Consider the following 15,242-nt stretch of genomic DNA (forward strand, 5'->3'; position numbering starts at 1 on the left):
CTCTGTGGTAGGCATTTGAGAGAGAACATTGGATTATAGTGCCCAGGCTGGGGATCAGCACTTTAGGAAGGGGGGTAAATACTGGCAAAAACCCAAGTCATGCCAGAAAATTGATATGCTTACTAGGAAATAATCTTGTGATGGGGAGACTAAGGAGTTAGTGGTGACTAATGCTTAGTGGAAGTTCCCCCATGAGAGCTCCTGTGCAGGCACAGTATGCTTCCTCTCCCTTGTCCAGTGTGATGTGGGGATGCTGTTGATGCTGGTACCTTTTGTACTGAGTTCAGGTGGGTAAGAGAGTTGAAGACTGTTGAATTTAAGAGAAACTTTATTGGTACTTTGATCATTGAACATCAGTACTACAAGTAAAAAGGGGATCTGCTAGGGGGGAATTACAGAGTGAGTTTACATTAGTCTTTAAGAGGATCAGTAGGGTACCTTCAAAGCAAATCTGACCCTCCACATGTACTATGTTTTGGACTGCATCATGAGGTGGTTTGAAAACACAGGAACTGCATTCCTTTTCGATGAAACTATACCTGAAGATGAGCTCCAGGGTTGCACATAATGCACACCAAACACAAATAGCATTCAGTCCTAGGGATCGGATATAGGCTAAAGTTAAAACACCAGCAAAAATTCCAGAATGTGTATGGTTAGTTGTTTCTCCCTAAAGATCTGTTCCTAGCAGATAGAGATGTAGTTGAAGACCAGATTCTGATTAACTTTGAAATACATCTATTAGCATTTCATGCAGCTTGAATTTTACAACATCTCTCTAGGGAAAAAATGAGCCTTTATGTAAGGAGAAAAGTAAACAATGAAAGTATAAGAGTAGTGCTATGACTACTGCAGTGTAAAATTCAGTATTTTGCCTTGCTCATTATTATGGTATTTATTCTAACAGCATCTTGAGTATGGCCAGAACTACTATGTCAATGTGTGTCCACAGCTGACTTCAGTTAGTCCTTTCAGGATAATCTGAATTGAGTTCATTCCCACTGCTTCAGTGAAAGACCTTGAGGTCATACTCTTGTTTGGCCTGCCTTGTTCCTCAACGCTGAGATTTAGCAAAGCTGTGCTAGTGTGATGGTGTCTTATTGAAACCAATGGAGGAGGTTTGAGATGTGAGCTCTGGCAGTGACAGTTGAAATGCAGGACTGGAAAGAGCTTGTGCCAGATGCTGAGGGGTCTGAAATCTGATATTTTGGCCTGTTGTGCCTGGATGTTCTTAAAGCATACAAGTAGGTATTTTCAGAGAAGAGGACCTATGATGTAATACTTGCTTTGGACAAACCTGTCTTTGGAAGGAAAAAAGAATTAGAAGCAGGTGTCTTATAACTGTTCTGCCCTGTGATAATGCCCTCTTTGCCTAGATTTTACTTCTCAGGTTTTCTCCTGTCCAAAATTCAGTCAGAAGAAACTGCAGTTTTACAGTCTGGGAGATGTCCTGTTAAATATATATGCATTAATACTATATGTGCACATAAAAACACAAACACAAGGAATCCTTTCCTCCCCCAATTTTAAGTTAAAATCCAGTTTCTGCACTTCATATCTGTAAATTTCATTATGTGTATTGTAGAAGTGAGAGTTGTCTAAGGAAGTTTTGCGTATACAGTGTTCATATATACTGGAAACATGTTCTTCAGTTTTATGTTCAAATTGAATTTAAATTTGTCAAGCATCCTTGGAGGACTTCGTGCAATTTGTAAACAAAATATAGCCATTATAATTAGAAATTTAGTGTCTGAAAATTCTGTGTGAGAAAATTAAGTAACCTTATTGCAAAAGAAACAACACCACAGTTAAATCAAGAGCCAACTTCAGTTTTAAATACCTTTGTGGTGTCATCTGATGATTAGTGAAAGCAAGTTTAGTATAATTTGTTGGATTCATCTCCATAAATGGTTGTCTGCATTAAAGTGGTTGATAATGCTCTGTATGTGCAATTACAGTGAGATTTAGGGAGGGAGTCCCCTGCTATTTGTGCGTTTTAATGAAAAATGTAATCTATTTAAAATAAATCTATGACCTTCTAAATGTTTACTTAAAATGCATGCACATAAATGTAGCAAGGTAGAACATGCAAACACTTGATTAAACTAATGAACAAATGCAGTACTATGTCTTGAACATGAGAAGGGGATCGATAGTGCTGATCTCCCTGATAAGGGAAGATACTAAATTTAGTTCATTATCTGTAGCACCTTTGTTTAGGAATAGAAAGAAAGTGACTCAGGCAGCTCAAAACTTGTTAGCTCGATTTCAGCAGTGTGTTAAGTTCTAGACCATAACTTGAGGAAAGAAATAATTCAACGTATGGTGTGACTGAATACTGAAACAGTTGAAATGTGGATTTATCAATATAATTCATACTAAAATAATTTGTAAGAAAAGTGGTGAGAAAATGCAATATATTTTATCTGAACCTCAGCATTTGATGATAGGAAATAACAGAAACTGAAGAAACACTCAGGGAATACATGAGGGAACAGTAAGGGGAACACAGCTTCTTAATTGTGAAATGTAAGTGGGTGTGCTGAACATGTTACTTAAGATGGAAAGAGATCAGTACTACTTAAAGACTGATCTTGGGACTGATCTTGTTACATAATTTTTATAATCTACTCATAAGACTGCTAATGAAATCTGGTAATACAAAGGTGGGAGTTACTTTAAATATGAAGGAGGACCAGAATATTCAGCAAAAAAGGGTTAGAGTAATGTGTGGGATGTAATTACTTCAGTATAATTGTAAATTCATGCATTTAAGGACTAAGAATATTAAGAATTTGTTTTATCTCGGGTTGAAGTGCAGAAGGTGGCATGGGAGAAAACCTGCTTATCTCAATTAGAATATGAACTAATTAATATTCTTAATTTTATATACTCTATGAACTATAGGCTGTAACATGTCAAGTGCACTAGTAGGATGATCAGTCACAGAATCTATAGTTAAATATATGGAAATGTTAGTATGGCATTTTTGTAACTACTCTTTTATGAATACAAATTGAAACAGGCTCAGAGGGAGAACCATTAGGATGGTCAGGGCTGCGGAAGATACTAACAGAGCACGGTTTATTTAAGCTAGTAAAATGAAGGCTGGAGAGAATAGCATTGCTGTTTATAATCATTTGTGGGGTGTATAGACAGACTAGCTCTTTAAGTCCAGTGCTATCAACACTGGTAGAAGAAAAATTGGGGTCAAGTGGCATCAGTACATCTAATTTGAAAAGTGGAAGGAGGCTTTTGATGATTAGAGCTGTGACCTTTTCTAAAAGTTGTTGGCAAAGCTATTAGAGCTTGATGTCCTGCTGGCATTAGCATGGAGTCTCAAAATCTGTAATCCAGTGGGTACTGTCAGCTACTGCTGATGTGAAAAGTCCCCATTTCTTTTAGAGAGTAAGAAGCAAAACACCTTTTTGTTTATTACTAAGATGACAAATCTTATGCAGCATCTACAAAAAGTATAGTTGTGCTCAGTGATGAAAGACTGGGAAAGCTTTCCATGCCGTGTGCTTCCAATAAAGACTGCCATGGGTTCAGGCCTTATTCTTCTGTACCAACCTAGTTGATCTTGAGTTTGAGACATGAATTCAAACAGTTGAATGGCACTGTTGAGGAGTATGCACCAAGGGCAGGCAGTGCAGCCCTTTTGGCTTGCCTGCTCAGACTGGCCCTGCAGATTCCCCAGTGCTAGAGAGCCCTTGGATGATCCACTCTTCCTGGCTGAGGAAGGAAATGGGACTGAATAATAGCAACCAGATGGCATTTCAGGAACTGCATCAGCTTGTGTGCATTAGGATTTCTGACTGTTTCATTCATGGAGGAGGCTGAGTCCTGGCACAGCTTGCTACCATGCTGCTTTAGCCAAAGGCCTATCCAGGATCTCTCTGCCTGCCACTAAGTCTCATTTGGAGCAAGACTATTTGCAGGAGGGGGGAAATAATTACATCCCATGTGGATGTTGTGGAGCTGTGCAGTGGCAGTGTAGGGATACATGGATACACCTACTATTAGAATGCTGCTGAGCCATTCTTGAACAACATTTATCTTTTCATTTACATAGCAACTTCATATTTTTGCATAGTTACTATCTCATCACCTTCCTGTAAGAAAGGTGATTTACTGCTTGGTGAAACTTCCAATAGAATTTTTATTGCAAGTATATTCAAATATATTCTCTTTTCTCAAAAAGAGTTTTCATGATCTCAAATTCATTATCATATGGAGATTTTATTGGGTACTTGACAGTAGTAATATTTGGTTTGTGTTTGTGATGGTTGAAAAATTATGTTAAAGCAATAATTCTCAACTCAAATGATCAACTATCAAACAAATACAGAATAAATAACAACAATTATTTAAATGCTTTGATTAGGTTGTATGGAAAAACAGCACTGTGACATTTATATTCAACATATCAATACTTTTTGGGTTTTTTTCCTGTGATCCCAAAGGAAAAGATTAGGCTCGAAGACAGTAGATGATGTCTTCTCATTAGGTGGAAATTGATCTTATGACTTGAACTGCTAGAACAAATTGTTACTTTGGCAGTTCATGAAACTCCTCAATAAATAGAAATTAGATTCTTTCTTTTGTGTTGTGTGGCTAAATCACTTTTTTAAACCTGTAGAATTTTTTTCCTACCTTTCAGGATAATGTAATTGACTTCCAATTCAGATTTATAAAATTGTTGTTTTTAAAGTGTTTGGTGTTGTTTTTTTTTTTTTTCCCCTCCAGTGGATGGAGTGACACATTAGGAATATAAGAAAGAAATCCTATTTTAAATAAATGGAGAAAAATAATATTTGCATATAAAATAATAAAGCATATTTTTCATTATCTTTGTTCTGCAGTGTAGCGCTCTCTGCACAAAAGGCAGGTGTTTAGTGAATGTGATGTTTCTGAAGAGAAAATGTATTTATGATGAAATAATGGTGATATTTCATGGTATATGTATTTAAGTAGGAAAAATCTGTAAATTATATAAGTCCTATGTTTACCTTGTCTTTATAAGGTAATAGTCACACAAAAACATTTGATCTTTAGGTAATGTTTCAGTAGAAGTCCGTATTACTCTATTGCTTTGGGTTTTTCAGCCGTATGTTCCATTTATGTACTGATTGATACATACTGTGATAACTCTATGAAATTTTTTCACTGAAGAGCAGTCCTAGCCATGCAGTCTTACTTGTGTTGGCACAGCCATGTGTATGTGGGCAAGGTGAAGCATATAAGGGAACACATTCAGATTAAAAGCTAGCCTGGCTAAAAAGAGAAGTTTTTACCTGGATGCATTCCATGGTCTGATTCATGGTGCAGCCATGTGAAAACTGGTGCCAGTAGCAATGACAGCTGGAGTAAGCAGTGAGGGGAGGCCAGGGGTGTCTCTTCTGGTGTCAACGTCAACTGATGTCACTTTGGTACATGAGTGCATTGTGCGCAGGGTATTGATGTGTTCTTTGAAGAAAAGCTGCTGCTTTCAGACTCCTGAGTTCAGGTGTGTCTCCTTAGAATGTGTCCTTCCTCCATGCCAGTACAGGACCTGGGTACATGGTATTTCTCCTCTCTAGCTCACATCCCCAGTCGGTCAGTGTAGACCAGCAATGAAGCACTGAGGCTGTAAAAGTTATCTGTGACATTCTTTCAATCACTGATCTACTTAACAGTATTGTTAAAATTTTTGCATTGAACTTTTTATACAATTTTTTTGCTTGTCCTCATTTTAATGTAATCTAAATATATTTTGGATTTGCTATATGAATTCTTGCGGTTCCCTGTCTCCAGAAATTAAAATCTCAAATCGATTGACATGCGAGCAGTTCGTGTGTTTTCTTAATTATTTGCCACTAGGGGACACTGTTGACCACTACATGTCTGTGCCAGAATGGTAGCTATGATAAAAGACACAGATGTATTTTCACTTTCTGACTGGAGACACTGTTTTCATAATTTTAAAGTCTTCCCTGATCAAAGAATACTTAATTGTTTATTTTTAGGCACTTTTAGATTCAAATGAAGTGTTTTCTCCAGTGATTTACCAAATCAGAACCTTGCTGAGGTTACAGTTCTATTACAGTATCTATTATTAATGCATAAGAATTGTTCATACTCTCATTAGACCTCATTCAAATACCATTAATCTATTCTGGGTAGACAGTATAATGAACAATAGGAGTTGAGTGTCTCCATCATTTAATGAATCAAAGGTAATTTGGATACAAGTGGACATCATTCTTCTATAGAGTACTAAGAAAAGTTGACAACTGGTTAGGTACAGATTAGATGCCTGGTTGTGGTGTATAAGTAGTAATTGTAACAAGTTGCCCTAAAAATGACAATACACACTGGAAAAATGTAATCTCTGCCCCCCCCCCCCCCCCCCCCCATGTTTTAAAATTATGAACTTGATATAAATTACTTACCTAGTTTTAGTAAACTTCAGCAGATCTCTCTTCTAATTGCTTGTCCAGTCTCTCCTTGACTGAGTGTAAACCTTTGCATCCAGAGCACCCTTTGTCAGGAGAGCATCCTTGCCAAGGAGATCTGGTACATTTTGCATGAAGAACTACCTCTGCTTGTTTGTTTTGAATGTGGCTTCTTCAAGCTGCATTTCATAAATCTCAGTTATAATATTCAGAAAGATTGTAGACTCTTCATATCCACCCTCTCTGTGTCATTTTATAGACATTTAATATTCACTTGCAAATTTTCTTTCTTCCTAGTGAAAAAGTTTTAGCCAACTCAGTAATTCCAATTACAGAAGCCATTCAATTCCTTTGAACATCCTTATTACTCTCCTGTAAACAGTCTCCAGCTCTAATCTATCTTCTTCTTGAGTAGGGCACACAGTTTTCTAAGTGTAGGCACACAACTGATTTATACAGTGGGGTAACAGTGTTCTCTATTCCTAACATGATTTGTTTTTTTGATCATTGCTGAGTTTTGACGTGATATTTTCACGAGTTATCCTAAGATCAGACTTTGCTACTTTACTAGTGGTGGTTAGTTAAGAGCCAATCGGTTTTTTAGTAAATCTGAAACATAGCTTGCTTAGTTTTAAATTTATCTATGTTGAATTTCATGTGTAATTTTATTGCTCAGTTACATGGTCAGACAAGAACTTGTTCTGTTGTTCTTCAAAGCCTGATTATCCTTTCTGCCCTTAAGTAATTACCTTTGTCAGTAAACTTTCTTCACTGCTCATCCACTTTTAAAGATCATTAATGTGTATGTTGAATACTTTGGGTACCAGCAGAAATCCTTGTGGAATTCCACAGGTGACCTCCCTCCCTTCAAGAAGTGGCCATTTACTCCTGTCTACTATTTTGTACTGTATATTACAGTCAATTATTTAGACATGCTCAGGCCTTTGTTCTCTTGCTATAAAACTTTCCCTCAGAGTCTTTGGTGAGGAATTTTGTTAAGAGCCTTGTGAAAATCCATGTCAGTTTATTAACTGGATCACCCCATCTTGACTTCTTTAAAGAACTTTAATAGGTTTGGAAGACAGATCTCTTTATGAAAACTATACTGATTTTTAAGAGTAGATGGCAATTATCTATCTATTGAGTAATTCTGTCCATTCTTATAGTTTCTGTTGATGTGTCTGGTAGAAGGAGTAGCATAGCAGGCCAGTAGTTTTCCATCTTCACTGGAACCTTTTTAAAAAGTTGATGTTATGTGTGACATTTGGGATGCTGACTACAGGTTTTTTTTTGTGTGTGTTTGCTTTTTGGTGGTGTGGGGTGTGGGTTTTTTTTTTTTTTTTAGCATGTTACACTGAGTTTCCAAAGAAGGTTATGCCCAGTGTGACTTGAACAGTTTTGGTTTTTAGTAATTTCCAGTACCTTGGGGGAAGGATTTATATTGCTTAGGCAAGCTGAGAGGGACATAACATTGCTTATAATATCAGCATCAAATTACAGAAATAATTTAGCTGTCATACAACATCTGTATGCCATCACTGATGACAAAAATTTCAATTCCATGATTGATAATGCTTAAAGTGGAACATATTGGTGTCCTAAAAATTCAGTGTTCCCCATCTAGAAATAAAGCCAGTCAGTAGTGATGTACAGTCACTGACAAGAGGCAAATAGTGCATATGCTGTCTTTTTTTTTTTTTTTTTTTAGTAAAGTTCTGAATATATTCAGGTTTTAAATAACAAGATTTTAAAGTTCTTCCAACATCTAGAGCATAAGCTAATAATGAAAATATCACATTTTGGTTCTTACAGAAGAAATGAAAATTAAGTTTTTCTGCTGTTCATGATTTTAGTAGTCCTATAACTTAAAAATGATACATTTTGCTGACTTTTCTTTATTTAGCAAAAATTATTGGCTAAAATACATTCCAAAATAATATATAGTTGTGGGTTTTGGTAGCTTTGTAAAATGATCTATAAAATTTTATAAATTTAAATATTCAAATCATTCTTTTTATAAAGGATTTTGCAGTGTATTTTAGTCTTGAAAGATGATGCAGAATGGCATTGGCAAAAGGAAAATTTTTATTCCTGAGACTTAATATGGCATAATCTATATTGTAACTTAAATTACTGTAATGTTATTTGCTTTGATATAAGCTTATTCTGGTTAGTTCAAATACAGTATACTTTTCCAGAGGTAGCGTGCAGTGTCTATTGTGCTACACATTTTAGACCTGTACAGTGTCTAAAAATATGATGCATTATACCTTTCTTTCAATTTGTGACTCATACAATATGTTTTCTGAGAAGAATGCAGAAATGGATCATTATTATTTGAGCTAATCTAATGCTTTCAATTTGACTGACATCCCTTGTTGTCAATTTTTTTTGTTGAGCATCTGTTAAACATAAAACTTCATTTTATCAGAATGAGCAATCCTGACATCTGTAATTAAGCCTCCCCTGTTTCTGCTTTATTGGCTTTAACGTTCCTGTCTAACATATTGTGCAAATTGCACATTTGTTTACAAAACAGGTCCAGATTGTTCTTTGAATGTCCCTTCCACGGAGTCTTACTGGATTCTACCAAACGTAAAGCCATTCAGCCCTTCTGTGGGCCGGGCTTCCCATAAGGCAGTCCTACACGGGAAATTTATGTGGGTGATTGGTGGATACACTTTTAACTACAGTTCGTTCCAAATGGTGTTGAAGTAAGTGATTTCTCCTTTGTCATATCCTTTCTGATGTGGCTTAGGGAAAACATATCTTACCAGGGAGGTAGCTTCTATACTGCAATTTAACAGAAAGGTTTATATGTTTTTAGATTCTTTATTAATCATCTTATCTTCTGCTTGTGATTTTCTTGTGATTAAAAAAAGTGAAAAATATGGGTGACATAAAACTATATGTGGTACTAATATGTAATTTCTTCAGTTTTGTGAAAACTGTTGCTATAGTTTGCTGCAAAACATAAAAATGTTTGGGTTGATAAAACAGGGAAAGAAACCCGTGTGCTGGTATTTTCAGACAGCACATCTAGAATGCTATCTGTATTACTGAAGTTAATTTATAATTATTGGAGACTTGTATTTAACGCACGGACTTTGCCTGTAGGTGCCATGCCAGTAGGGTTAGGCATGTAACCTCTATTTCTCCTTATGGCAGTTTGCATGTATGTGTATTTGACCACCTACTGAAAACAAAATTGAAGCAGCTGTACATATTACCTAGATGATTTGGATGGTAACTTTTACATATGTAGAGGCCCTTAATGTGTCAAATGCAAGTGTTAGGATATGTTTATTAGCACGTTCATTTCTCCTGTTTTTGTTTACCTCTTGTTTTCTTTCACGTGTTTGGAGTCATCTAAAACAAATCCCATAATCTTCGGTGGTTTTCTACCTCTGTCACTTGTTATTTTACCTCTTCCATCCTGTTGTGTGTTAATGCATTAATAGATTCATCGTTAATTAAAATTTAATGGAAGTTAAAATCAACCATATAGCTGAGAGGGTGCTCAAGAGTGAGCCTTCAAAGTAGTGCAAAAGATTGAGACATAAGCAGTTTAGTGGGGTGGGGTTTTTATGTGGCTAATAGCAGTGAGCTTAACAACCTAGTTTCATAACTTTTTTATAAGTCTTATTTTTATTACAGTCCCATTTTCTGAGCTTGTTGATGGGTCCCTGAAAGAGCTGCTCCAGTTTTGCTTGATGAACATTTAGTACATATCACAAGTTAGTACACTGTTGTAACAGTTAAAAGTGATCATGTTACTGCTGCTAACAAATTACCATGTCAGAAAAACAGTGACTGATTAAGTCTGCCAAACAGATATCAGTTCGAACATACGAAAACCTCTATTTCTCTGCAAGTAGAAAATATTTACTTTCCTTTTTCTCTTCCAGCTACAATTTGGAAAGCAGTATATGGAACGTAGTACCTGTATCCAAAGGACCACTCCAGAGATATGGACACACTCTTGCTTTATATCAGGTTTGGACTCTTCAGCATCCTATTTAATGAATTTCTTTGTGTGTGCTGTTAATGATTTTAAAATGCTTCATCATGAACATAGATTTTTGAGGATAACTTAATTTCTAGATCCTAAACATTTTGTATTAGTGTCTTCTTCAGTACTTAGAATAATTGCACAATTTTTGGAAAAAAGATTGAGCAATAGATCTAAGTCACTTATTAACTGGCCATAAACTCTCAGAGCTAAACCTGCCAATAAAAAGGGGCTATTATAATTGGAATTGTGGTAAGGGGAGCCAGGGGTGACTCGAGCATGGGCAGTGCCCTCGCTGACCAGGCACCATCCCCAGGGGCTGAGCCCATCAGGCAGAGTCAGGTGTTGGTAGCAGGATCCTTTGACAGCCCCAGACTTGGCAAGCAATAACCCAGGTCCAGGAACTATTCAGGGAATCCAGTCAGGAGCACAAGGAGACAGGGCTGGAGACAGAACTGGAGAGAAGGCTACAATGTATGCCAGAGGGGTCCATCCAGGAGACAAGCTACCTACAGCGCAGGTCCAGGTCCTTCCAGGAGGCAGGATCACAAGCAGTCAGGGACTGGAGGTCCATGGCTGAGCTCCAGGTGAGGCTGGTCAGAGCCGTTAAGGTCTGTTAATGCCCTAAAGGCTGCGATATTAAGAAATATATTTTTATTTATGTGTTATTACTCTTACTGCAGAACCAGAGCAGTATTAAAATACAAACTGTTGTTCTGTAGTATCATTTTACTGTGAGTTCAAATAAATACTACTGGCAGTTTTGCTTCTACAGGTATCATGTAGTCTGCATGTTGCTTTATTGAAAGCACTTTTAAAGGCTTGTTTCACTAAAAAAAAAAAAAAAAGATTCTTGATAGAATGTAGAGACAGAAATTATCTTTATTGGAAAAAAAAAGCCTTTTGTTAATTCATTAATTTTTGGCTGGTGTTAGTCATGTCTCCAAAACATAAAGTACCAGAAGTGAATGCACTGCATAATTTAACATTGCAGAGACGATGGCAAACTTGTTAACTGTGACAGATAAATACAGAATTAGTATCACAAACTTTCAGTTGTTTGCATAAGACACCTCCAGTAGGGAAGAACAAAAAAAGACTGGAGTGTTCATCTAGCCTGGTAACATGTCTTGAATAGTGGGTAACAGTGAATGCCTAGGGAAGAATATAAGAAAAAATTACAAGAACATATAGAAGCTTCCTCATAATACTGTCCTAGTCTACAGCTGGGATTTCCTAAAACAGGATAGTATTTTTGTGGAAAGATTACGAATCCATGTTTTTTATTTTTTCCAAGTTTTCAGACCATATATTTATTTTCGCATTAAATACCATCCTGTGCCTAAGAATTCTAGTGTATTTTGTGAAGAAATAACACCTTTTGGGGAACCGGTACAGGCTGGTTTAGTTTTGATAACCCCTAGTTCTTATACTATTTTCCATTTATTTTCTCTGTACCACTCATGATTTTCTGTAAATCCATCATATCCTCTCTCTATCATTTCTTTTTCATGCTGAAAATTCCTTGCGTTTTTAATAATCCTCTAGAAGGAAGCTATTTCATACCTTAGATAACATTGTGTCATTACCTCTACATCTTCTAGTTCTGTTATATCCCTTCTGAGATGGGGAGAATCAGTCTTTAGTGTATTGGTTCCTCAGAGATTGATGTCATAGAATTAACGGTCTAATTTTTTCCTTTTAATTCTTCATGGTTTTTTAGCTTTTTGAAAATTTGCTGTTGGCTTTGTACTGGTATTTTCACAGAACCATCAGTTATAACCTCAAGATCTCATTCTAGTCAATTGAAAACCCACCACCATATGTACAGACCTTAAAATTGTGTTTTATGTGTATGCATTGCTTCATGCTTACCTACATGAACATTTATTTGTCCTTGTATTACACATTTGGTGTTATGAGATTCTTCTGCAATTCTTTGCTTTTGACCAATGTCTCAACTATTTTGAGTACCATAGTATCGTCAAAGAAAATTGTAATTTTCCATTCCTGCCTGTGCCAGATTGTTTTTCAGTATGTTGAACAAACAAATCCCAATTGTAGATTTCTGTGGGACACCACTAATGACCTCTATTCATTTAAGAAGTGACTTTTTTTTTTTCTAAACTTCTCTTTATTGAATTATTTAGCCTTGTGTTATCTGCCTTGCTTGCCCCAGAACATCTTAGTTTCTTTAAGGCATGAAGAATGTTATCAAGTGCCTTTTGGAAACTCCAGGTACCTGTCCAACTAGACCTTTGATTCTTTCAGGAAAATCCAACAATTTGCAAGGTATAACTTCCTGTTTCAAAAGGTCTTAGACTTTTCCTCAGTCTATCTGTCTTATCCATGTGTTCACTGAATTCTGTTGTTTCTGCCTGTTGCTTTTCAGTCTTTTGGTACTGACACATTTTTAAGGAGGGATATATACACTACAGACAGGGATCAGCTGTTTTGTCTTAAATTCCTTCAGAACTGATCCTGGTGTGACTTGTTGCTGATTGTTTCATCAGTTTTGATTTTTTTTTTTTTTTTTTTTTTGCTATAACCTTCTGTTGTTAATTTCTGCTATGGAAATATCTGTAAAGTCTACCATGAAGAACTCACATGGGAAAATTAACTTCATTGTATTGCTATGGCTTGATCTTCTCAGAATACTCTTTCAGACTGTCTGTTGGTACCACAAATTATCTAGTTGGCTGTGTTTCTAATGCATTTGATAAATGATGTATTAGTACTTTATATATATAATTTTGCAGGCAGCTCATTAAACTGTTTCATGGCTTGCCTTTATATATCTCTGTGTTTTAATCTGCTGGAGTTTTTGAACCTTTCTTGTGAAGTATACTTTTCCTTCTAAGTCTCCATTATCCTCCTATTGAGTGAAGCTTTATTTATTTTGTTCTTTGTAATGGGAAATTTTGGGGTTTTTTAAGCAGGGAGTATTTAGGTGATCTGAGCAGATGTCCTTAAAATGTCTTCATATTGTCATTAAAGATTTTATTCTTTGTCATGGTTAAAACCTGGCCAGCAGCCAGACACTATGTAGCCGACTAATGCCTGGCCCATTCCCAGCTTGCGATCCCAGAGAAAAGAAAATCCTGAAACTGCAATCCTGGAAGACAGAGAGCCCAGCTTCCTGGCCAACCCTCATCTATATGCTGAACATGACATTGTATGATATGAAATATTCCATTGGCCCATTTGGGTCTGTTGCTCTGGCTATGCTCCTTCTCAGCTTCTTGCGCACCTCCAACTCCAAAACCCATACTGAATCCAAACCACAGCATTATTTTAGTTACTAAGAAAAAACCCCAGCTCTATTCCAGCCAAAACCGAGACATGCTTCTAGTTGTACATTTTAGTTTCTTTTTATGATCGGTCTTCCTTTTATATAGTGCTCCTTTTGAAGTTAAGCAGAATTATTAGTGTGGGTGGATTTTCTTTGTTGTTTTGTTTTTTTTTCTTGGCCTCTGTTGCTCTTCCAGAGGTGTTGAATCTGTACATGGCATGGTTAATATTGTAGAGATGTTTTTCAGTTTTCAGTAGTAATATGAACTAGATTCTGTGTGTGCCCCAACCTCAACTCAAAAATTACTTTTCTGTTCATCAGTTCCCTGATTCATTACTAATGTATTATCTGTTCTTTGAAAGGTCACATCTTTCTGACCGGTATCTTTGGTTATTACAGTTCTTGTAGAATGTGGACCTTTTAGTTGGAAAACATTCTGAACTGCTAAATGATACATTACTTGAATAAAGGCTTAAAATATCATTTAACCTTTTTATTTGACAGTGCTAATATTTTCTTGAGATATTCTAGACCAAAGGCTAACCATTTTAGAGATACTTTTACCAGCAGATATTAAATATAATAGAACTGTGTTAATTCAGAGATCTTTTTGGATCTCAGTGAGGAAATGCAACTCTCTTTAATATTAATGAAGGCTACAAGCAAGTGTGTAATGAAGAAGCTGTTGCTTTTGTCAAAGGCACATGTTAATCAGTAACTAGAATTCACTAATAATGAACACAGCACCATTCATGTCAAATAATTAGCTAATATATTGCTTGTATTAGTGATTATGTCAGATGTCAAAAATTACATGGGCCAAAAGGAGCTGATCATATAAGTTGAAGACATTTCAGGAGAAAAAGTACATCCTTTTGCAATAAGTTCTGAAATTAACATGTTAGGATAAACTTTTGATATTTTTCCTTTCAGATGTTCAGTCTCTCGAAAAAACAGAAAAATAATTTGTTGTGAAGAGTAGTAGAACATAATACCTAGAGATGGCAGCTTTGAGCTGTGTTTTGAGCTGTGTACTAGTCATTGTGTAACATTTCCTTTACAGTTGAGAGAAAAAAATATCCACAGAGAAGAAATTAGATTAAGTTTTTGACTTGAGCTCCTGAGATTTCAAAGCCTAGCACTAGACTAGAGTGAGAGCACAGAGCTAGTATTGCCTGATCATGGTGCAAGGTAAATTGAAGCTATATAATTGACTCTGTGGAGAATGAAATAAGTTACTGTGCCCATTTCCCTCGGAAAGCTTCTTTAGTTAAAATTGAAGAACTGTACTTCTTTATTCTGAAGCAAAAAAGATCAGAAGACTCCCACTGATGTATAGTTATAACAAGTGACTAAGACTTTTTATGCATTTATAGAGGAGAGAGTATAAAAATGTTCTTGCTTTTTAGACCAACTAAACTGTTATATAGTATCATCTTCAGTGCCTCTTCAGACTGGTTATTGGAAAGGTGCTACCTATCTCTGGTAGCAATTGGTTCTC

General features: G+C 36.2%; 1 protein-coding gene across 6 annotated transcripts in view; it reads left to right on the top strand.

Moving 5' to 3' along the window:
* The window catches only part of ATRNL1 (attractin like 1), a 574,237-nt gene that overhangs the window by 55,331 nt on the left and 503,664 nt on the right, over positions 1 to 15,242 (top strand). For all 6 annotated transcript variants that reach the window (XM_074831353.1, XM_074831351.1, XM_074831356.1 and 3 more), the window contains exons 6-7: positions 8,977 to 9,151; positions 10,346 to 10,433. In XM_074831353.1, the coding sequence (XP_074687454.1) occupies positions 8,977 to 9,151; positions 10,346 to 10,433 (263 nt within the window). The remainder of the gene's footprint in view (positions 1 to 8,976; positions 9,152 to 10,345; positions 10,434 to 15,242) is intronic.

This window comes from Strix aluco, chromosome 7 (genome assembly GCF_031877795.1).
Source record: "Strix aluco isolate bStrAlu1 chromosome 7, bStrAlu1.hap1, whole genome shotgun sequence".
Classification (NCBI taxonomy): Eukaryota; Metazoa; Chordata; class Aves; order Strigiformes; family Strigidae; genus Strix; species Strix aluco.